Here is a 26,467-nt window from a genome sequence, read left to right on the forward strand (position 1 = left end):
ACAGTACAGTACAGGTAAGTTCATTATACTCGTGTTAACAAAGCACAAATAAGTGTAAATTGTAAATTTAAAAATCATCAATAAAAATCAACATATTCTTATGTTCAGAATAAAAAAAAACACCAACAGACCCACAACATTTGCACATTTTTTGACGGATATGATATGAGAACTTTATGCATAAAATTTGAATCAACACAGATAGGAAATCATTTCATTTGTTGACTTCATCATAGCTAGGGGGAGGAGCTGATGCTTGTTTTTCCGGTTCTTGCCATCCACTTGTTTCTGAGGACTGATATTGAGGCTGTGTATCATATTGAGGCTGTGAATTATACTGAGCCTGTGTGTTGTACTGAGGTTGTGTATTGTACCCAGGCTGTGGATTGTACTGAGGCTGTGAATTGTATGCTGTGTACTGTGCTGCATAGTTGGCAGGTGGATAAGTACCAGTGTTGTTTTCTGTATGTTGTACATTATGTGATGGATAAGGATAAGCTGGTTGGTTGACCAAGGGAACTACAAAACAAGAAAAAAATGTTCTTTTTCAAAGACACCATTAATTTTATTTAGCGATCAATTTAATATCAACTAAAAGTTGTTAAAAAAATAAACGACTGATGGTGTAATTATTATGGTTAAAAAGAGGAAACGAAATATTTAAAAAACAATTTAAGGGAAGTATCATAAACATCACACATAGGAGAATTGTCCATAAGATTCATTTCATGGAAGGTAATGTTTTAATATATATATATATATATATATATATATATATATATATAATATATATATATATATATATATATATATATATATATATATATATATATATATATATATATATATATATATATATAATGATCAAAATATTCCATGATGAAAATCAGAAAATTTAGTTTAATTGGATGAAAGATAGGGCATGTGAAATTTTCATTACATACATAAATAATTTCTCAACTCGAATTTCTCCTTCACTAATAGTAAATAAACAAATCTATACGGATTGAAATTAAATGAATAATTTTCCTTAAAGATTAATTTCTGTAAGACTGGAAATCATTGCAAACCTGCATTTGCTTGCGTTGGGTTTAATACTTGGCCTTGCGATGGCTTCCGCCTGCAGGCACACCAGCAGCAGATACCCGTCACAACTGCGACGAAAAAACAACCCCCCACGACACCTCCAACGATCGCTCCAACAAGACTCTTCTGATTTTCTTCGTCTATTTTTTTTTTCATTTAAAAGCAGTAATTAAATAAATCAGTAATCAAAACATATTATGATATCTAACCTCCGACTTGATTGGATATTTGGACTGATGCCTGTCGAATCTCGAGACAGTGTTTAATAATTCAAGTCTTGAAATTCATGCAGACTCAACTTCAGCCGGTTTTAGATTGCCAATCGCTTTAAATATGTTATTTCAATGCTTAAGTGATTCATTATTACTATTAAAAGTGCATTGCTTCCTCTGTATGTATGTAAAGTTAAAAACCAGGACTTAATATATTTTCCGTTCAAATGATGATTTCTGTGACGTTATAATTTTTGTATTCGACAGGCGCCATGCAGTCCAAATATCCAGCCAAATCGAATCTCTGTCGTATGGAAGCCCATTTAGATCCTATCAAAAAATATTTTTGAATTCGATATAACGAATTGTCGAATATGTTATAACGAATATAATTCGTTATAACAATTTCTTTGAATTTGTTATAACAAATTCAATCTGTTAAAACACAATTGTTGAATTCGTTAAACGAACTCAAAAATTTGTTATCATAAATTACTAGTAAATTCATTATGAGAAAGCATTCTGAAACTTTTTATAACGAATTAAATCTGCTAAAACGATTTCTTTAATTTTTAATTTTTTATAACGAATTAAATTCCTTAAAACGAATTCGACAAATCCTTATATCAAATTCACATAATTTTTCTAATGTTGAATTTGATTAAATGAATATAATTCGTTATAACAGATTTTAGAATTTGTATAAACGAATTTAATTATTTATAACAAATTTTCGGATTCGTTTAAACGAATTAATCTGTTATAATAACTTTTTTGAATTCGTTGTTAGGAATTCAAAAAAATCTCTTATAACAAATATAATTCGTTATAACCATTTTAAAGAAATTGTTATAAAGGATTAAATTCGTTATAACAAATACGACAATTCGTTATATCGAATTCAAAAATATTTTTGATAGGTCCTAAATGGGCCTCCGTACAGTCGAGATCAGTATGAATAACAAAAGATCATTTTTAACGTTACATGTATATAAGATATTAATTCAACGTTAAAAATGATATTTATTAATCTATACATATTTTCTATAGTTTATAACAGATTATGCATATTAAAGGTTCAGCAAGAAACCATCAGATTAAAATTTATGAAATCTTTCAATATTTTAGGAAGGGGGGGGGTATTGAAATGCATGTAGCTTAAAAAAGAATGTGATGACCCCACTTCATATTTTAACCATAAGTCACATATAATAATTGTTACAAAATATATTAATTTTAGGAAAATTCATTGGGCAATTTTTGTCAAGACGTTGAAAACTGCTCTAGGGGTGAAAATATTACTGCAAATTTACAATGACTACTCCCCAAAGCAACTGTGGCATTACATGTAGTACATCTATCAATAGTTTCCGATACAATTTTTATTTTCGATGAATATAAAGCATATTATTCAATATCTGGTGAAAATTATTTAATTTGTTTCAATTTTGATACCTGTATGGCATAATTAAAAATTCACTACATAAATATCAAAATATTGAAAAACGGTGGTTACCATGGCAACCATATCTTCCTTATAACCCTGATGACCATGGTTGACATTTTCATATTATGATACCATTAACGTAAGGCAAGTTATATGTAAAAATGAGAAAAATTCATAGAGCGGATTTTTTTCACGTACCCTTGCAATCTCTTCCTTAAGGAAATTGAAAAAAGGAAACTTACAATCAAAAACCTTTCTAGCGGTGATGTGAAGTCTAAAGCTGGCTTTTGACGTTGATTTACCGTTGCGCTTTTCAAAATATATGTACAAGTATTCGTCCTGAGAACCACAATATTTTGTGTTGGAATTTTTCTCGCAACTTACACTCTGCAAAAATAAATGAATAAAAAATAATGATAGTAGTTTTTATTTTCCTAAAATGTCTATTACGTGTATTTATTTGGGTATGATTCATTGCCTTCTTGTCATCCTTGTACATGTATGTACTCAGTGTACTTGCCAACATGTATTGACTGATATATTATACTGTAAATGACATTTAAAAGAATTAGGGAAGTACTTTTTACTCTTGTTATTAACAAACTTTTCACCTAAGCATTTCTTTTGAATGAACTTTTGAAGTTTTCGCTGGTAAAATTCCTAGGGAGTTAAAATTACCCAAGAACAAAAAACTTTCATTAAACGTCGCATCACCCCCCCCCCTTTTCCCTTTGACCGTCAATGATTTTTCCCAAATACGAGGGTCTTTCAAATATAACGCAATTTTTGTCATAACTGTTTTATATAGTTAAATTCATAATTTAACTAAATACCACAGATATATTTTAACAAAATATATACATATTGAAATATAAAAACTTAAATATATCATGATAAATTCCATTAAATTGCAATTGTAAATTGAAAACTACAAAACTGGGGTCACGGAGCACGTCACAATTTAATAATTTACAATATAAAAATACAGTATATAATGTCTAATGTAATATCTCTTTAAAATGGCGCTAAAACGGCATAAAATTTAAACCTTGAAACTGGGTATAACTGTCAAGTTGCAGGGTTTGACATTAACTTTAATGAGTACTAGACCAGTCGGGCTACTTCCCATAGTTTTTACTAGCCATGACCATAAAATCACAAGCCCCGACTAAACTTGACAATTTTCTTTTTATAACCTGGTATTTTAATGAAAAAAGTTCGAAACCATACTATCTCTAGCACGTGTTAAGATTACACTTTCCATAGGTCGCAGCCCATTGAATCGGGTTATGCGGAACATGCGAATATTATGGGCTTTAAAGAACATTCAAGGAAATAAAAAAAAATATTACCGTAAATATAAATAAATTAGAGAATATATTATTCGATAACTTGGTTAGTTTCGATCGCGAGTTGTCTATTACAGCCGGGCTAAAAACAGCGATTGTGTCATGCGGGGAAGTTTTCTTTTTCAGAGCGATGGCTGTGTTTACAATCGCAAAATTAAGAAAATTTCTTTAAAATGTTTTTAGAACATTTATTTGGAAGACTGCAATGAGGGTTAACATTATTTCATCCACACGACCAGTCGGTCTAGTTCACGAACATTTGACACGACCGGACCGCTCTTTTACTAGACTGGGTCGGTCGGACGTGCCTTAGTGTCAAACCCTGCAGTTGTGAACTAATATATTGCCTTGCTGAGCAGAAATCAATTTCAGAAGACATTTTAGTCCTCATTGAAAAAGCCCCCCCCCCCAAAAAAAAAAAAAAAAATTGACGTTGCAGGACGTCAGGGAGCAGCGAGTGTCAGTACAATTTCGTAAATAATTGCACTCTAGTAAACTCTACAATGATTGAAGAAGCGGGAACCAGATATTAAAATTCAAAAGTGAGCCATGCATTTTTGTATAAGTGGCAAAAGGTTTAAGTCTGCATCGGACAATGGACAGTCTAAGGGAATAAAACTCTGGTCAAGAGTTAGTAATGTTATGTAAAGTGATGAGCGCCTCTCTAATGTGGAACATGTGAAAGCAGGGTTATAAAGTAAGAGAGAGAGAGAGAGCATTGATGAATTACATGTAACTTAAGGTAAAGAACATGTACAATTGTTAGCAAACTAAATATCAAGTGGCAACAGAACATTTTTAGTGAATGTGTAAGGCTGTTCGTGAAATGTACAGGGGCTATCTTTGAGAAACTGACATGATGTTATGTTTTTGATGTTACAATATTATCAAATGTTCTCCGTGATGACGGAAGAGTTCCGTTGGATCAAATAAAATGAAATTGCAAACATCGACAAAATGAATGTTTTTATATATTATAATGTGTTGACTTTGAATTCCTGAAAAATACGTAAGGTATATATGTACATACATGACTAAGAGCGACATTGTCTTATGGATTTTTTTAATTACCCTCGTATTATGTATGGCATTGGAATGAAGTAGGGTTTATAAGAGTACCTGTAGTGTTCGACCGTTGTAAGAAGATTTATAGTCCAATCTTAGGGAACAGTCTGGATCCCTGAAATATATTGGTCTAACACAGATTTCATATTCATCCAAGATCTTTCTTCCTCTTCCATTAAATGAAAAATAATCGCACCAAGACGAAACATCTTTACCATGATATTCAGCGTAAATCTCGAGATTCTCATTCACATCCTCTAACGACACTGAGCAGTCCTCTCCGAATTCATCTGTTAAATATTGCAGATATAAAATATATCAAATATCAGTGTTTCCTTCTTCGGGGAATGAAGTTTTTTTTTATCATTATAAGTTTTGTAAAATTGTAGCAAGTAACTGCTTAAAGAATAAAGGAACATAAATAGCTTTTCTGAATTTGCAGCAAATGAATGCAAGAGAAATACATATTCCCTTTCCTTTCCTGGCGGATCTCTATTATATTCCTTCATTAAAATTCATCAATATGTAGAATAGAAGAAATCAACATACTTCCAGTATATCTTAAAGTCTTACATAAAGACATAAAAAGTGATGAAATACTTCATACACGAAAATTCATTAAATTGTTTAAACATAACAATAATGCTCTTTTATTTCATTTTCAGTGAAATATTGTAAATTTCATTTCTTGACTAAAAGTAATATTTTGTCACAATGTGAAAGAATATCAGAAGTGCGGCAAAATTCTTGATTTTCCTTCTCTTTGCGAAGAGAAAAAAATTACTCCCTGATCTGATACAAGACGAGAGACTAAATAAACCATCCTGAGAGACTAAAACTATCAAATGTCTCCAAATATATTGTTGAAATCCATGTTTTTAATCTCACAACGAATCAACCGCTCAACTTTGATGTCAAAGACTATGGCACTGTGTTACGGAAAAAAGGAAAATCAAAGAAAATGTAATAAATAGAAAATTCAATATTTTTTTTTAGTTGAATATGGACTTTATTTCACTCGTGAGGCGGATTTTTTAAATATTTTGACTCGTGCTTCGCACTTGTGAAAATATAAAAAAATCCTGTCCCATTCTCGAAATAAGTTCCTTTCCCAACTATAAGATACTGAATATCAACCATAATATTTCTTAACTTTTATCAGGAAAAAAAAGAGTTTTTGATGATCATTTTTATTGTAATATATTTTTTTAAATCTCTGTAAATAATATTAGTTGGTACAAGGAAAATATAAGTATATTGATAGATTATCGATCCCTTTTTATCATTTATCCGAGGCCACACATGAACATGTACAATGTACAAATTCCCTCGGACACATCTGTTCACAACTATTTCTCATACTAATGTCCCGAATAAAAAAGTATTTACTCATCTAACTGGTAAAGCAACATTGACAAATTTTCCTAAGAAGTATGGTCAACAAAAAGTAAGAAACATCAAGCTAAATACGAACCAATACGATATTGTCATTGATATAAAGTATGAATAAAACAGTGCGACATTTAACTCCGGACACGACATTTGTCCGGACTTTCGCCAACCACTTTTCCAAAGATATGTGGAAACCATTTATGTCATCTGATGGGATTTTTTAAAACTTAACACATGAACCAAAATTTACACCTGATTATCTTCTAGGTAAAAAGATATTACACCTGAAACCAAGAAATCCCATGGGATAATGGTGGGATTTTTTCTCCTAACCAATATCCCACCATTATTCTGTGGGAGAAAAAGGTATTCTGTGGGATTTTTTCTCCCATAGAAGTTTGAAAATCCCATGAATGCTTTATAATGGGACAAAATCTCCCATATACTTGTATATAGAAGATAATCTCCCATCTCTTTATAAATGTGGGATTTATCCCATATTCATTACAAAATAGAAAAAAATTCTCCCATGGGATAAAGAAACAACAGTTTTAAACCAAATAAAGAAACTATTGAACAGTTTAACTACTATTAATTATTTATTTTCATTTAAGTTATGTGTTTCCTAAACCATTTTTTTTTAATTTCTTAAAATTAACCAATTTTGGGGTAATGTTTAATTTTTTCAATGATTAAAGATCAAAAAATCGAAAGTGGTTTTATCTCTATAACTTTCAGTTTTTTTTTTTTTGTTTTTTTTTTTAAGTAAAAAGGCAATTTCCCTTGTATGTAGATTACCTTCTTTTATTCCTTGTATGTAAATTTTGAATGGGAAAAATAAAAAATGCAATTAAGGAAGAACAAATCTTTTTATGTTTATTTTCCTCCTAATCATTTAGGTTAATTTATTGCATAAGTGCCATTTGTCAAGCTTTACAACATGATCAGATCCATGCACGTTGTTAGATCTTTGCCTGTTTGCTGCACTAAACTGATAGGTTTCCAATTAAAAAATCACATGAAATTGGGTCGTATCAGTCACTCTGAGATTCTTAAGAGAGTTTTAAAACTTATTTAGATGCACAAACTGTAATAATTTACCTAATTTTTACTTTTAATTTTCTTTGTATGATCCTGATCATGCCTTGTTTTGTTCCAATGACAGCTGGAAATTATTTTACTCATAACGAACCCGATCTGACAAATGAACAGAAAATAATGTTGAAAAAAATTCAACCATCTTCATTATGCACATTTACTGGTAGTTTGCATTAAAAATATTTAACAACCTTTTCACTAATTTCAAAACTTTCTACCTACACCTACTTAACATATCAAGAATTTTTGACAGTTCATTGAACCCGTTCAAAAATAAACATGATGAAAGGGCATGGATCCAGAAATATTTGCGGTGGTACTCTACTCATTGTTTCATATCATCCAGTAGAAAACAAGTTTTCCTTAGTTCTGTTACTTCTTTAATAAAAGCACTCTGCTGATCTTTTACTTGTTATTTTTTGGTACATATAATAACCATGCACCATTGACATGTATTCAACTGATAATAGCCAAGTCACCTTAGGCCATTGCAAGTTTCTTCTTTGTTAAACGTCAGCATGCACCTTGTTTTGGACACCCCATAACACATAAAATAAGAGGTCCAGGCCACAGTTAGTTAATGCTCACTGTTAATACCCACGCGGATGCAAATATAGCAGAATGATATTGGGTACATGTATTAAACTTTTACCTCAGCAATCTACGTGTAATTTAAATAAGATGTTAGATCCGCACGCATACTCGCTAAACTGACTGTAGTGACTATGTGAGCGGATCTAACATCTAATTTTAACTAGATTGGTACTTAAGTGGCTTAAATTTATTCAACTTCTTTCAGGAAGATTTTCAATTTTCTTGTCATAAATGCATATTGTCAATTATTATGCTTCCTGTCAGTTTGTCTCTACATAACCCATACCCTACTATTCTTGCATAGTGTTCTAAGGATTTAAATAGCATAAGCATACTATGCCGAAATAGTGCACGACTTCATTTTCTGAAGAAAAACTGACTGCGCCCACGCCTGGGAGCGAACTCACAACCCCGAGATTGTCATTCCGACGCGCTACCGATTACAACACAGACGCCGTTATAAATATCAATGTACTATAATATATATAAACTTAGTTTCAAATATTTTACACTTAAGTAGCTGCAGAACTGTAGCTCTCAGAAAAAATATATGTTGACAGACCAGAGAGCTACAGTGCCACCCATTGAAAAAACTGTATATTTATTGCGCACAAAAAAGTGCGCTCGGTTCTGAATTAATTCTTCGAAATTCTTACCTCAATTGAAAAAAAAGCTACATTTCAAAAAAGTCCTTACTCCTCTATAACTTTCGTAGTTTACACTTGTACTAAGTGCGTTGGACCGAATTCTCGTGAAGACCAAAATGGCAGTATAAATAGGCAAAATTTTCAATGATTTCAATTTCAGGGCCAGGAGGGCTGTTAAAAACAATTATAAGGAATGTTTTATTGTGGAAACAGTGAAAGAATATGTTAGAAACACACGTTTAGTAATATTTTGAGATGACAGTTTTAAAAACACTGAGAAATAAATCGAGAAACTGCGCACAAAAAGTGCACAATAAATATACAGTTTTTTCTATGGGTGGCACTGTAGCTCTCCCGTCTGTCAATATATATTTTTTCAGAGAGCTACAGTTCTGCAGCTAACACTTAAGATGAAAAATAAACAAAATAATTCTTCTAAAATAGTTTCTTGCAATTGACCCCATCACTCAACTACTATTCTCTAAAACTATCTGTACATTATACCTAAAGCCTCCGGCTTGTGCACCATGTGTCAAACCCTGACTACTTTTTAAGAATAGTGCATGCAAAATACAACACTATTATATAAATATTCACACTTCATGAGTTCCCTAGTTCATTGAATAAAGGTACACATACCTTCATTTTACATTTAAGGACATACGCAAGATACCTTACCTACTGATAATTTTTCAAGATATTCTAAATTTAAACTTATAATACATGTACCATATAACATATTTTTAAACAAAAAATCAGCATGCATTTCCAGGGATTTTGAAAAGATATTAAAGTTTGAAAAATTTTGCATTATTCAAAGAAAAATGTACAAAAATTACAAAACATAAATTCCAGATTTTTTTTTATCAAAATTGTTTTAGAAGAGATTTACAAATCCATATATAGACAATAAAAATATTGCACACAGGTCCTTCATTTAGTGGAACTCTTCAACTCCAGGGAAGAACCCAATAAAGTGCAAACTACGTTGCGTATGACCTTAAATGCCCGTTTATATAAGAGAAAAATAAATTAAAGAACTTGTTCTAATTAAAATAATGAAAAAAAAATCCTTATTTAAGCCTTTAAGTTTAATTTTTAATTAAGAAATTTGACAGATGAATAAGAAGAGTAATATACAATATAATACTTCTTAAATTAATTCTCTTGCTTCCATTCATTAGATATTCAATATTCGAGTCAACACTCTATACATGAATGAATTATCAAAAGTTTTGTCCTTAAAGTTTTCAATGGATCCACAGATCATGAGGTGATGTCTCCTTTTATGTGTATGTATCTGTGTACACTGAAAAAAAAAGAAAGTCGCTGTGTGATGAAAAGGATAAACCAGAAGTCTCTGATGAGACTGTAGCTCTCCTGGTCTATATGTATAACAAAGAAAAAGTAACACTTGGATTTGAAACTTTGCAACAGACAGCAATAAATAGAATTATGTATCTAAGTGTAGTCTACTTGTGTGCCACATTATATTGAAATCATACCAAAATTGTAGGTGGAGTAGCGTTTTAAAGGAATTTTACAGAAATTTCTACTTTTAGTAACCATGGCAGCACCGTTCATTGAAATGTACCTTAGTGCAGTCTAAGTTATATTGAAATCAGAATAAAACTGTAGGAGGAGTAGTGTTTTGAAAAATTACAAACAGATGGACAGCTAGACAGACAGACAACTAGACGCCATGGACAGACAGACAGACGGACAGCTAGACGGATGGACGAGGGACACCTTCCTATCCCATAAGCTCTTCTGGTCTCTGACCAGTAGAGCTAAAAAAAATATCAAATTTGATTTTTTTTTCAATGTTAAAGAAATAAAACTGCAAAATTAAATTGTAAATGGTTGGTTGCATACTAATTATTCAAAGTAGTTTTTGTTGTATGGTTTGAAAAATTTTATTATTCATTCTCTCTATTTTCACAAAGAATTACCTTTGCATTTCTTGTATCTACAAGGGGGACAAATCTTCAAGTGGTACATGTGCACTATATGTCAGCTACTATACCTTCATTTTCTGTTAAAGAAAAAAAATAGAATAAATCATACAATACCAATTACATGTACAATAACAAAGCATGGATTAAAATTTTCACTAAAATTAGAAAATGAATTGAATATCGATCACTCAAATTTCTCGATCCAGCCAAAATGACTGACGCTAAAATTTACCCCTACTGAGGTCGAAGTATAAAAGTATAAATTATTTTTATCTATCAATATACCATAAATGAAACTTTGTGCATGTTCTGCATTCATTTACCGGTATCTGTATATAGTAGTTTTATGCCCTTGAGAATTTTTCATGATGTCATGCCATAATATTTCCATGTTCGTTTTTTTTTTCTCTGTGGTAACTCTTTGAAAGTTAGCGGAATTGATTTCTTGATAATTCTATCGGAATGTAAATTAGGCAGGTCGATAGGTCAGGAGCTAAGAAGGCCTAATATGCATGAAAATCTCGTGCGCACCTGTCTCTGTGTCTGACGCTAAGGAGGCTAAATATGCATGTAAATCTCGTGCGACTACCTTTGTGTTTGACTTCAGTGGGTGAGGACTATTGAAATTGGCATGGGAGTCCTTGTGTAATTTAAATCTATGTCTACATTAACATTGCAGGTTATCCTGCAACATGCACAAGAATGCGGTCTTTATTTCTTAAACATCCAATATCCTATCAATTCTAATAAAAAATCATATTATTAGTAATAAAGCTAGAACTTTTTTTTATTACATTTCCAATTAATAGAAAAAATATTTTTACAAATAAATATGTAAAATAAAAGTCCTAGCATTTTTGTCTTTTATAATTTACTTACACATAAGCATCTACATGATGTATATTTTTTCCCCTCAAAAGAACATGAACATAACTTAATAATGATAATCCTAAGTATGTATTCATGGTATAAAAAATGAGTTTAGCAGTATAAAGATTGATTTTTCACTCAAAGTTTTAAGACTGTTTTTCAGAGATTAAAAAAAAAAACATTGATTATATCAATAATCATGTGGGTACATGTCCTATGTAAACTTCAGAGGATCAACCAATTTTCTAACAGAGAATTAGTAATTTGATATTTGGATACTTCCAAACAATATAAGTAGGAGTTTTGGGGGTTATTAATTATGTCCATCATGACATGTACTATAAGCACTGACCCCCCATATCTCAAAATTTATCTTGACACCAAAAAAAAAAAAAAAAAAAATACTTGCAACACATGCAATGTTTGTTAATCCCTAGTACACTACAGTAGTAGGATACTTTTAACCATGTCTGAGAGAAGATAATTAATTTTCTAATCAGTAATGCTGATGACTGTGATCAAGATACTTATAAATTGTAACTTGCAAATTACAGACAAATTTAGACATGACAGTATAATTTTTTCAGTACAATCATCAGCTAGTGTACACATTGAGAATATTCGAACGAACGAATACTAGCCTACAACGTTGTCATTGAGGAAATTCGAACGAAAGAATAATATTCCGATGTGTATAATTTTCTGACGATTATTTACTTTGTTAACTTGTATAATGTACTACTGAATAACCCCATCGACTGCTACACATGTAGCTCTGCAAACACTTTACAGTGACAGAAATTCATAAGATTGTTTCATCAGTTAACGAGGAATCAGGATGATCTATAGATCTTTAGACTTCAAAAAGAAAAAAAGAAGAATCTATGAGCCATGTATTAACATGCTTTAAATGAAATAAATAACAAATTCAATAATTCTAGATCTACTTACAAAAATAGAGCAGGTCTTCGTCATAATTTTGTTTACAAACATCATGTGGAAATTCCAATATCCTCATAATCTTGTCGCCGTTTTTTTTTTCTTTGGTTGGTATTGGGTAATTCTAGGAATATAATGCATCCGTCTGCACAGAATTTTTAAGAAGTGAATCCATAGACAGAATATTACTGCTTCTTTTTATTTATTGGTTTATCTTTTTTTAATTTAAACAATGCATAGTTCACGAGAAAACAAAGAAATGAAATAAATTATCAGGCCTATTTTTTTCAGATTATTTTTTTGTTGTTGTTGTAAATACTGCCATGGGTAATAATGGTAATTAAAATGCCCAATACCAAAAATATTAACATTTTATATAAATGGGACATCATCATGATCATTGAGAACATGATAAGAAGGAGGAGGGGTAGTGGACGGGTGGGTAGTCTCTCTGTATCTCTAAAATAAAAATTAATGTTTCCCTTGAAAAGTCAAGAAAATTTTATTTGCATGGTCAGTGGGATATTCAGTACAAGTTTAAAAGTCCAGTCAGTACATAGACTCAATAAAGCCCCTTCTTCTTCTTTTAATTCACGACATTTTGATATATTGTTAACTTTCTATGATGTTCAAAATTGTATCATTCACCAACCATCCTTCATGTGATAATCAATAGTAACCTATAAATTTTTGTCACTTCAAATCCCATTTTTGTGAAACGTAGAATGAAAAATCAAAAGCTATACGAGCATTCATTTTACTTTCATAAACATGATTCAAGTTTATATTTTCGAATTTTTTGACAAACGTTTGTTTGTATCATCTGTCCTTAAGGGGGGGGGGGGGATGCAATTTTATATTAATTGTTTGCTATCAATTATGAACGATGTAAAATTGTTTGGATTTAATTTTTAAATTGAAAATGAAAAAAAAAAAAAATTATGACTTAATCCAAAGGTTTAGTAAAAGCATGGAGTTTGTTTTTCATGAATTTCTATTGTAGATTCATTTGTTAAATCGACTTGCTGTGTGTTAATATCCCTTGTGTATGTTTTGTTAGTTCCAAGCAAATTGTGACAGTTTTGCTACCTGGGGAAAACAAAAGACTCTTAAATGCCTCTAGGTATATACATACATGTATCATACCCTATGGAGATCTGGGGTGAAGATATTGGTTTCTTGGAAGTTAGCAAGGGGGGGGGGGGGTAGGTTTAACAGCAGACTTAAGTTGCTTTATTAGTATTCAAACATTTACTGCAAGATTAAGAAAAACAGGTAATACAACAGAAGTTGATTATTTTTCTGTGAAATCAAACTCAGATGACAAATATCAAAAAAAAAAAAAAAAAAAAAAAAATCAGATTGAGCTTAACTTGGGATCGACACCCCCGTCCAAAAATATAGTCCCGTCCAAAGCTAAAGCGTTTAGAAGTCAGCAGAGTCAATATCTCGAAGTGGGTCTTGTGACGCATTTATGAATATGTCCTATTATTGTTTTTTATTGATAAAATAAAAATAAATCATTTATAAAATTATAGCTTTAACTCTAGCTTAAAGAATATCTATGTCCGATCTAGGACACTATAGCATAATACGATACTCTTTACAGAGTTATGTCCCTTTCTAGAATGTAAGTTATAGATTTTAAATACTTATGGTCTTTATGTTTACGTGATTTATTTTTTTCATCTAAACAATAATAGCCAATGTAACTTTTATTTTAAGAAACTTTGGACGAAAAGGAATTTTTTTAAAGTTTAGTAGAAAAAAATGACAATTTATAGATCCTTGATTTAAATTATAGTAAATAATCAAAGCGGTCCCCTTAGGACTGTTGGTATATAAAGAAGATAATATGTCATTATACTATATAACTTCGATCACCTTGTTTTAATGTTATCCTGTAGATCACATTCGCATTTAAAAATATCTTTCGTGGAAGACCAAACTGATTAAATTGTAAATAGTAAAAATGAATAAAAATATATAATTTGATATTTGAAAGTTAATGATGTACCAAATGTAAATTCCGTGTGAAAAGTATACACATATACTTAACTTTCCTATCAATAATCTTGTGTACAAACAGTACATTTCAGATACTAGATGCAGGACTTGTGAAATAAAACAAAGGGCTAATTGCAGCCATATGTCTGCCGATAAGGCCACTGTTGTTTAATTTCAAGTCTATTTCAGGGTTTTTTTTTATGGACATGTATTGAAATCTTACGAGATTGTACAAACTTAGCACTGCACATCAACACCAAATACAGAGTAAGAGTGGAAAGCTAACGATTCACACATTTTATCGTTATTCAGTAAAACAAAAAATAAAATTAAAACAATTTTAAAAAATCAAGCAGAAGAAATGTTGCCCCCATATGCAGACGTCTCTTTTACGCTACGAATATTATGCAACAAAATTATAAAAGTTGTATGCTTCTATAAATTCTTCATCAGTTGAGCCCACCTCCTTACATGTACCCCACCCCATCTCAAAAGAGTACTGAAATTGCTTCCAAAGGCTTGATTGTATTTCAGTATCTTTGATTTGCTGAAGAATTTTCAAGAGATCTAGAGTAATTTATTGATTCTGGAAAATCTTATAATAATGTTGTAAAAGAGTGATCAGATTGAAATCATTGAATGGATTCTAATTTCACACCTTTGAAAATATATTGTAAAATTAGCCTGAAGGGAATATTCTCACACCTTTTTTTTCCCAGAACTTCAATGTAAACAGTGATATACACATATATTCAACAATTCATCTCCACACCGACTGATGATGACTCGAGCCATTTCCTGTTTATTATCAATTTGTGTATATACTTTGTTTTGGAGTACCTACTCTAAAAATTATTTTAAAACATTTTCCAAGAAAAAACAACAACATTTTAAAGTGTTGATTAATGGACATACAAAAATATGTATAGTTATTAATAGTTTTTTTTTTTACTGCAAAACAATGAAGATGACAATGGCTAATAATTAGTAAATATAGTTAACCTTGTTAATTAAGTTTAGGTAACAACATGTTGGACTAATTATGTTGTTAGTGCTATTATCACATGAAAACAGTTATTGGTATCTGTTTCAAAAAAAAAAAAAATTCAAAATACATGTATTTGAATGTACACATGAGGCTTCATGGTTTGCTCATTCAAAGATCTGTTTCAACTCATTTTCATAATTAAAAACCATCATTTATTCAACATTTTATTTTTTTCTTATTTAACAGATTAAAAATATATATTCATAAAATATACTTTTCTAACATTTCAATTTAATTTTACCAATTTATATATATGCATACATATAATATGACCTTTCCTATTACAATGCATTCAGTACTGTCTTTTATGGTGCAGATTACAATCACTTACAGAATTTAGACTCAATTTACCAGAAATTGTATCTTTCATTTCATAACTAATTGTTTGGGAAATTTAATGATAATAATAAGTGTATAAATTAAATGAAGAATATCTAACTGTGCCATATTTCATCGTAAGTTTTTGTATGAAGAAAAACTATATAGGTATACATCTCAGCTCTTTGATTCATTCCTTGAAAAAATTATCAATATAATTACAATCCTTTAAATTTAAAAATGACCCAAAATTTAAAGTTATACTGATATAGAAAAGAGTAGAAATTCTGATATTGTAAAAATTAAGACTTCAATTTTCATAGGGAACATTTGCCATGTTAATTAAACTCACCTAATCATACTGGTGTGTTCTCTTAAATGGCTATATATAACTTTTTTTATTTCTCAATGAAATTTTGCCAATTTGGAATTATTTTGCTTGCAATAGCATGTACTTTCTAAATGTCAAATGATAAATTGTAAAAGGACTGAAATTTTCATAGGGAGAATCCATCATCATATTATACTCTGTCAATCGTACTGGTGTGTTCTCTTGAATGGCCATAACTTTTTTATTTCTGAATGAAATTTTGCCAGTTTGATATTATTTTGCTTGCAATAGCATGTACTTTCTAAATGTCAAATGATAAATTGTAAAAGGACTGACATTTTCATAGGGAGAATCCATCATCATATTATACTCTGTCAATCGTACTGGTATGTTCTCTTGAATGGCCATAACTTTTTTATTTCTGAATGAAATTTTGCCAATTTGATATTATTTTGCTTGCAATAGCATGTACTTTCTAAATGTCAAATGATAAATTGTAAAAGGACTGACATTTTCATAGGGAGAATCCATCATCATATTATACTCTGTCAATCGTACTGGTGTGTTCTCTTGAATGGCCATAACTTTTTTATTTCTCAATGAAATTTTGCCAGTTTGATATTATTTTGCTTGCAATAGCATGTACTTTCTAAATGTCAAATGATAAATTGTAAAAGGACTGAAATTTTCATAGGGAGAATCCATCATCATATTATACTCTGTCAATCGTACTGGTGTGTTCTCTTGAATGGCCATAACTTTTTTATTTCTCAATGAAATTTTGCCAGTTTGATATTATTTTGCTTGCAATAGCATGTACTTTCTAAATGTCAAATGATAAATTGTAAAAGGACTGAAATTTTCATAGGGAGAATCCATCATCATATTATACTTTGTCAATCGTACTGGTGTGTTCTCTTGAATGGCCATAACTTTTTTATTTCTCAATGAAATTTTGCCAGTTTGATATTATTTTGCTTGCAATAGCATGTACTTTCTAAATGTCAAATGATAAATTGTAAGAGGACTGAAATTTTCATAGGGAGAATCCATCATCATGGTATACTCCATCGATAGGAATTGGTGTGTTCACTTAATTAAATTACCATAACTTTTTGTACTTTTCAATGAAATTTAGCCAGTTTGGAATAGATTTTTTTGTCATAGCATTCACTTAGTAAATCAAACCTAATAAATGAATTTGTGTATATTTTTTGAAACATTAAGAAAATGACCAATGGGAGACTTTTTTTCTACTCAAGACCAGGTTTTAAAATTTAAATAAATTATTTGAAAAGGGAGAGCTTTATCTGCCTTATAAATACAGTCATAATTACTATTCAAAAATAGAAATTAAGTTTTTAAAGTCAGATACCTGCATGCATATAACATATGAATTTATTTGACCCCTAAATTCATCTGTGAAACCTGAGTGGACTACAAGTTTTCTCCTTTTATTTCATGCAAATTCACTTGGCTGAGTACTTTTATTTGATAACGCTCTCCGAGTGAAAACGCTACCATGATTAAAAATAATTCAACATTCATTTAAAGTAGAAAAATATAGTCGTTATAGAACAATTGAATACTTTTTTTAGAATGAAACGAAACGCCCGGAGTGAATCCAAATAGTCGCGACGAATCCACCCAATACCGATCAAGATCTCCACTGCGCTTTGTATTCGTAGTAAAATTACACATTCTGTAAATGCATTGTTGCAACTGTGATGCAAGAACAGGGAAAGATGCAGTCTGCTGAAAGGATTAATTCACGTACTTTTAAATCAATTTAGTCTCATTTATATTCATTTTATTGAGCTATTGGTTTAATACGTAATGCTTGAATTAGTCCACAATCACCTCAGCGCAATTAATAAGTCAAAAAGAAAGGTGCTTTAGTTCAGTTCAGTTATGGAATTCCCTCCTATGTATAAGGAGCACCCGAGAAGGTGGTTTCATAAAATACATTTAAAGGTCGGAAGTATTTCAGCACTTATAATTATAACCCATTACAAACCTATTTCAATGATATTTACAAAAATATTTTAGTTACCATTCATTATGAAATCATTTCAAGATAGATCCATGCAGAAGTCTATTTAAGGTTTATGATAAACACTGATAAAAGTAAAGAATAACAATTTTATATCTAGACCACAGCATGTATATAATATGACAGTGAAGTTTTTTTTCATAGTGATATAAAGCTAGAGTAGAAATATTAAAGTAATGATTTTAAAATGTTAAGTTTGCAATGAATTATATGGCAAAAAGCTTTCAAAAATAATTTTGACCCTTGACTGTATTAGATTAAAAGAAGATGGACTGTTTTTCCCTGTACATTAAAGAGATAAAAACAATTTCCATTCTCCTGTAGGATAAAATATTCTATAAATCATTTTGTTAGAGAACTTTTAATCCTATTAGTGACAATTATAGAACTTCTTGTCCTATTTCACAAATTATGGGATAAAAAATCCCATGTAAGGTTAAAAATGGGAGTTTTGCTTCTATAGGAGAAAAAATCCCACAGAACTCATTTTTCTCCCACAGAATAATGGTGGGATATTAGTTAGGAGAGAAAATCCCACCATAATCCCATGGGATTTCTTGATTGCAGGTGTGATATCTTTTAATCTAGAAGATATTCAGGTGTAAAGGTTAGTCCATGTTGTGCGATTAAAAAAATCCCACCAGATGACATAAATGGTTTCCATGTATCTTTGGAAAAGTGGTTGGCGAAAGTCCGGACAAATGTCGTGTCCGGAGTTAAATGTCGCACTGTTATAATCATAAACAAGACTTACATGTAAAGGAAAGAGTTCCTTCTGCAAAAACTGGTACTACAGAAATTACCATTAATCGGAAAAAACCTATGATGGGGATCATCTTTTGTCCGAAATTTTCAGTCTGAAAATGAAACTAATATTTATACGGATGCGTAATTTGTAGAATCAACAACAGAAGTAATTACTCTGATTGGTAACTACCTCTTGCACTAGGGCTGGGACGATACAACATTTTCTATATCGATACGTATCACGATACAATATGTATCACGAAGTCGATATGTTAAATTACAGTGTAGAACTTTATATTTTTTTGTATTTAAATGAACAAAACATTTCTTCACAAAAAAAGAAAAAATTATTTAAAGAAATTGTATATCTGTTGTAAAACAAAATTATTTTACACAAGTGGTGTTTATTATAATGTATTTCATATTTATATTTATATTTTGCTTATTTATTTTATAAATCTAACCCAAAATGTGAAGTAAACAAAGAAAAACATAAGTCAGAACTTTTTTTGCAATATTTCGATATTTCTTCATACGTATCGATATGCGTATCCTCCTCACATTGAATCAATATTATAAATATATCGTCCCAGTCCTAGCCTGCATACATGTCTTTTCTACTTTACAGCAGTTATTAAATGAAAATCAAATCCAATAAGGTACCTGCTCCGGTTATCTTTTCATTAGAGGGCGCCACAGGCAAACACGGTCCTATATCGGAACACCCTCGCGCCTTATCTGTAGTTACCGATCGAAGAAAAACGTAAACAATCTGCTGTCAAACACGTGCCTATAAAACATGCCAGAAACTTCTTGTTGTGTGCCGAATTGTAGTAATCGGGGTGGTCATATATTTCCAACAGACCCGTTAAGAAGAAAAGCATGGATACATGCAATAAAACGGGGTGAGACTCGTTTCCAAACCTGGACTCCGTCAACTCATGCTGTTGTTTGCAGAGCACATTTTAAATCAGACGACTATTTGACGGAAACTCAGCATGGTAACATTTTTTTATCATCTTGAAATCTTTTTGATAAACACATGTGCAAAGTAATGTTTATAGATTTTATTTTGTGCAATATTTATGTCTCATTTACTTAGATAAAATGCACAAATAATATCGGATCGTCTGTTTACTAGTATCTGTTTACGTCTCATTCGAAGTAATCTGAAAATGCTACAGAAACTGCCACATGCAGACTCCCCACTGACAACTTCAATTACTGGTCACTTATTACAACCCATTATCTCTTAATAGTATAAACACAAGGCATGTCTAAAAGAACACATGCTGTTGTCTGATAATTTATGCATATCTGCTAGTACGAGATACTGTGTTTTGACATTGATGTTTAATTAGCACTCTGCTTACAAACAAATTTGACAGATTTCAGTTGAATTGAGCAACACATGTGCATATTTCATAAATATCAATTTCATAATAGTATTAAATATATTTAGTAACTTAATTTGCTTTTCTATGAAAACTTAAACTTCTTATTACAAAGGAATATTTAAGTATGCATAACATATACAAAATTTAGTGCTTCATTAAATTCATAAATAAATAAATTAAAACCATTTAAAATTATTGAATAAATCATTTAATTTTTAGGAACTACTCCTTTAAGTAAAAGATTAAAGAAAAGTGCAGTGCCAAGCATTTTTTTCCTGGATAGAACCAAGTCAACATTCACTTGAACGAGCTGACAGAGCCAAGTCTAGAGGCATCAAACGAAAACTAGCAGATGAATTTTCTTCTTTGCCTTCTGTAGATGAAGTCATCTATACGTCAACTGATGATCTGCAAGTATCTGAGGAAACTGTTTCTAGCTCTACCAAAATTTTTGCCGGGGTTGCTGCTAAATGAGGGGACCCCAGACTGACACAGATTCCACTGTCGTAAACTGTGCGTCCCGAAATTTCCTGATACTTCTTCACAGCTTCTTTTTCATATTTTCTTCCATGAAGAATAGGTTTGGCATTAATTTTTTGTCCCTTTGTTGTTAGGAAGTCGGCAAGTTTCACTTTATCAGTTCGATCAGTTGCTTTGCATATTCTACCGAACACTGAGGAATGCAGACGTTTGCAACGTTCCTCAAACCAAAGGTCATTGGCCGCTTGTGTTGCTGTTTTTACCATAACTTGACGTGCACTCTCCTCTGAAATTTCTGAAACATTCAAAAGTTTCAAATGAGTCTCACTAAATGTATCTTTCAGATAGTCATGGTCCAGGTTGTAAGCTCTCGTATTTACTGGTTCATACAGCTGAAAAATTGGGGTCCTACTAATACCTTGGTAATTCAGACACACATTTCTAAAGTGAGACTGGTATCCCGGATTGCCTCTAAATTCAACTGGACGAGGGCCATAGTCGTTATTACATACTTCGTCACAGCCTGGCATGTCCAGTTGTCTTGCTTTCAAAGGGCTTCCTTTATGGGGCTTAGCACGATGAAAAGTTTGTAATCTCTGTGTGCAGGTGAGTTCCGTGTTATAAGTCCCATGCTTAACAAAATCTGCACATGAAAAAAGTACAGCACAGACATGTTTGCAATGTGCATCGGGTCCCATACCTGCTGCACACTCACATTGAGACTCCACAACACTTCTGTCTTTTCCAATCATAATATCAACAACGTACTTCACAGACTTCATCATTGAAGCTTTTACACTGCTTCTAACAAACCAATGTGAATCATGAAATGTCACCCTCACATACTGGATAAACCCATCGTTATACATATCCCTTCCTTTCTTATCAGTTGTCTTATTAAACTTTGACAAGAAAGTGGAAATTTCTGCCTCGGTGCATCCTGGAAAAATCTTGTCGCCATGAAGGTCCTTGTAGAGTTGTGGATCTGGCGTCATCATCATAAATTCAGGTCCAGAGACATCGGTCCTAGCACAATGTGCATTTCTTCTGTAGGCTTCAAGTCTGTAATGAAATAAGCTTTTATAATTCTTTTTCATGCATTTTTTTTGTGTAAAACAGAGTGGAAACAATCAGAAAATGATAATACTGCATCATAATAAAAATGTAGAGAAGTATTCCTATTTTACTGCAAGCAACAAGCAATATGACATCGACGTTGGAATTAATGAGGAAATTCGAGTTAAAAATCTAATACGCTAAAGCTACAGATTATTTAAGAATTACTTTCTTAAAGCAGGTAATTCTGTTATTCACTATTGAATTGACCAATTTTAAACCTTTTACACACCATTGATAATGATTTACTGTGTTATTAATAATGTTTACATTGGATTTGCATGAAAACATCGTATGTTTATTTACCTCTCCACAAGTCCCCACTTCCTTCCTGATTTCTTTGCTCCAAACTTTTCTAACTCTTTCCTAAGTTCGGGTATGGTCATATCACCACAATTAGATGCCATAGTAAGTAAAAGATAGTAATTGAAACGTGTATGATCTGCGATATCGAATTCGAGAATGGATGCTGATTATCCATCTTCTCAGGCTATATCAATTTTGTAATGGACCGCATTTTCCTGTGGCGCCCCCTACCGATACAAGATAAGATAACCGACTCCGGTTCCCTATTCCACTCATTCATAGGTACAGAAATAATTTTGTACACTTTTGTCCCATTTTACACGATTATTAAACGTCCAAAAACTATACTTCGAAGATTTTTTTTTCTGTTATGTTGTACACATATACCGGTACATGTAAATATATATATGTACTGGTATATACATAAAGGAGGCATTTTAATGATATAACAATACTAATTATTTTAAATAGACTTATAATTTCTCTACGAAATATATTCTAATCTATATAATCCGTGTAGAAGGGCGTCGACTTAAATTTATGTTCAAAAGTATAACTGAATCTTTCATTGAATTCTTTTAAATCAATTTAAGTAAATATAGTCATTTTGGGTAATTTGAATCACCTTTTACATTTTTTACTGCAAACAGTTTGATTAACAAGTATTTATAGGTTGTTTGGTATTAAAGGAAAGTCAGTTCTATGAAAAATCAGATCTGCATCACAAGGTGAGTTGATCTTCGAAATAGCGACCTTGACGAGGATTATATTTACACCACCTTTATAGTGTATTATGGGTCACTTCCGGGTATTTCGAATCACCACAATTATACAGGTAAAAAGATAACTGATTACAACATTATAATTAATGAATTTGTAGGTATCCAGGGGGTATCGTTTATCCAAAAATAAAAAGAATTATTTACTTGTTTATTGTTAATAAATAATTATTATGTAATTTTTTTAAATTATAGTGAAGTTTCATTTGAATGCAAAACAATTTAATTTGAAAATTACTTAGTTCATCATAACTCTGAGTATGGTACAAAAAATAATAATGGTAATAAAAAAAATGTATGAAAATGAATTAAACCAACTCATGTTTAGGTATTAAACATTTATTAAGTATGACATATAATTTGTATAACTTATTGTATACATTGATCAATATATTTTTTACATTTTACAATGTCTTGGTCTGAGATAAAAATACAAATAAGGTAATAGCTTTATAACCGCATAAAGAGATTTGCTCAGCACTTCGCAGAGCTGCAGGCTTTATCGCTGCGAGTTGCTTAGTAATGCATCTGGAAGGGATACTGAGATTACTTATTATTGAATAAAATATTTTTTTTTTTTATTGAATCAAGGATCTTAATACGGAAGCCAATGTAGGACCTATAAAAAAATTTGAATTGTCGAATTTGTTAAATCGTAATAACGGTTGAATATTCGTAAAATTCAACAAATTTATTATAACGAATTCAATTCGTTTCAACGAATTCTAAAATTTGTAATAACGAATTATATTCATTTAAACGAATTCTTAAATGTGTTTTAATGAATTAATTCATTTAAAGGATTTCGACAATTCGTTATATCGAATTCAATAATACTTATTTATAGGTTCTAAATGTCGAATTTGATTAAATGACTTAATTCGTTATAACAAATTTTAGAATTTGTTTAAACGAATTTAATTACTTTTGTTATTACAGATTTGAGAATTCGTTAAAACGAATTCAGTCTCTTACATCTGTATAACAAACTTTTGAATTCTTTATAACAAATTCAAAAAATTGTTAATAAAAACCTATTAAATTCATTTTAACATATTCGTTGAATTCGCTGTATCGAATTCAAAAATACATTTTGATAGTTCGTAAATTGGCTTCTGCAAAGGATCGGGTAAGAATGTATTAAAATATAGAGGGTTTTTTTTAAAGAAGAAGATCAATCAATTTGCTCACGTGATAAGTTTACGTATAAACGCCTTCAGCATTTATGGAAATTATCAAGCGAACAAACTGATTGATCACATCATAAAACAAAACAAAAAAAAAAACAAACAAACAAACAAACAAACAAAAACAAAAAAACTAGACAGTTATTCCTCAAGTATACCCGGGCTAGTCTTAAAAGAGCTTCCTTTGTCATATTGTTACTTTCATATCTCTTGCACTCAAAGAATACCAATGTTATAAAAATATCGAGCCTACATGTACACACGAGATTCGAAGTTGCCCAAATTGTAGGGGGCTACAAATGCGGCAATAACTTTTAAAATTTGGGGGGGAGGGGGGGTATGTTCATGGAAGCTTATAAAATTCCGTTCTATGTATCAATCATGTGTCATCCATCAACAATACCACGGCATCGATGAGAAAAACTGTGCAACATTTTTTTCTACACAGGCATATCTTCGATAAGGAGAACAAGGTAAAAGTAATGAATTAAAATATTAATTTTTTTTTACCTCTTTATTTTTTGTATGGTATATACCTTGCTGTTAATAACTGACTTAAACGCTGAAGAAGGGCTGAAAAAGAATTAAAAATTGAGAGCGATATATATTTCAACGTAGAACAAAAAAGGATAAGATAAAAATATGCATCCACGGCTAGTAAATAGATTTATAACGTTTACGGCTTACCATACAAGCTTGACCTTTATCCGCAACCAGATAATATATTAAGGTCTAAATATCTGTTCCAGCCTGTAGATTTTTCAACAATAAATAAATCGGAATTTCTAATCAAAACATGAAGATCTTAAATCTTGCACAAAATTTAAGTAAATGGTTCAAATTACTGACAAACTTACTATTTTACGACGTTCGATGATCCCTTGGTTATGGAAAATATGTATGGCTGGCCGTTCACACCAATCACCGCTAGTAAATTGACCTTTTACACCCACATATACTTCACAAATTGTACATGACATTTTAGCAGGGTAGCCCGTGATATATATAGATTTCAAACTTCATTGAAATTATTCATTCTGAAACAAAACTGTTGTTATCAAATGTATGATATATACATAGACTCATAGCGATGTTTCTTTCTAATTACCGATGCAGCGTATAGAAATAGATAATTATATGCCGCGGCATCGACATGTGAATGTTTGTATATTCGTTCGGTAAATTTAATAATTTAATTTTGTAATAACTTGGGTGGATATTTTTTTAAAGGAGAAGATAAAATTAAATAAATGATTAAATAGATAATAAATAGGAAAGAAACAACTTTATTTCAGTGAAAGATTTGACGTCCTAAATATAGATTACGATCTCAATCTGAAACTCATGACAAACAAGATGACTTTAGCTTTTCTATCGTCAGCTTCCCTTATTAATATAGTAATATTCCTTTTCACCTGTATGTGGTGCTTATGTCTCCATGCTTATTCAATACTAAAGAGCATGTATAGTGAGTACGATCAATTTTTTAACCGAGACGGGCTACTGACCATTAAGTGGATGCTTTAGTGATTTTATCAACCTCGTTCACAGTCAGCATTTTGTAAATTCTTTGGTTGTTTTAAGGACCTTGTTAGCACATACAGTCTATCAATGGGTCCCATTTCATACCAAATGTTTTTATCATAACTTTGACTACGGAGTAGTCGTATGTCATATTCAAAAACCCTATTCCTATTCAAAAAGGAGAGTACTTTTGTATGGAGCAAGAGGCAGCACAAAGGGACAAGACAGTAAATAAACAAATAAAAGAAACAAATGAAACAAATTAAAAGTATTACTTTCGTAAGCGTTTTCGAAATTTTCCTAGCCAAGTTTCACTTGCTCTTACTTTCGACTCAGGCTTGTTGTAGAAGAAAGATTGCTATTCACTACACAGTACAGTTAAGGTGCCAAATGGAAATATCGGCGAAGTTTTTAGATAGAAAATGCATTCTTTACAAGGATGTGCGTTTCTTTTTAGGACTTTACTATTATCGGACAAATGGAATGTGGTTGAAAACTACATGTTGAGGACGATTAG

At 31.1% G+C, this 26,467-nt stretch overlaps 1 protein-coding gene and 1 long non-coding RNA gene across 3 annotated transcripts; both read right to left on the reverse strand.

Annotated features, from left to right (window-relative positions):
- Positions 1–6: 6 nt before the first annotated feature.
- On the reverse strand, positions 7–25,313 carry LOC133176880 (uncharacterized). Of its 2 annotated transcripts, XM_061311935.1 has the most exons (7): positions 25,114–25,175; positions 24,937–24,999; positions 19,169–19,271; positions 5,214–5,449; positions 2,988–3,132; positions 1,071–1,226; positions 7–519 (listed from the first exon to the last, which is right to left on the reverse strand). In XM_061311935.1, exons 3-7 carry the CDS (start codon positions 19,248–19,250, stop codon positions 215–217), a joined length of 924 nt encoding a protein of 307 aa, XP_061167919.1. In that variant the 5' UTR covers positions 19,251–19,271; positions 24,937–24,999; positions 25,114–25,175; the 3' UTR covers positions 7–214. The 2 variants fall into 2 exon arrangements, with proteins under 2 accessions (XP_061167919.1, XP_061167920.1); XM_061311936.1 differs by lacking the exons at positions 24,937–24,999; positions 25,114–25,175 and adding an exon at positions 25,284–25,313.
- Positions 9,640–12,767, reverse strand: LOC133176884 (uncharacterized). The gene is made up of 3 exons (XR_009719577.1): positions 12,670–12,767; positions 10,843–10,925; positions 9,640–10,199 (listed from the first exon to the last, which is right to left on the reverse strand). It is a non-coding gene; the product is annotated as an uncharacterized LOC133176884 (long non-coding RNA).
- Positions 25,314–26,467: the final 1,154 nt, after the last annotated feature.

Source organism: Saccostrea echinata, unplaced genomic scaffold (genome assembly GCF_033153115.1).
Source record: "Saccostrea echinata isolate AGI-Se365-2 ecotype Australia unplaced genomic scaffold, CSIRO_AGI_Sech_v1 ptg000084l, whole genome shotgun sequence".
NCBI classification, from domain to species: domain Eukaryota; kingdom Metazoa; phylum Mollusca; class Bivalvia; order Ostreida; family Ostreidae; genus Saccostrea; species Saccostrea echinata.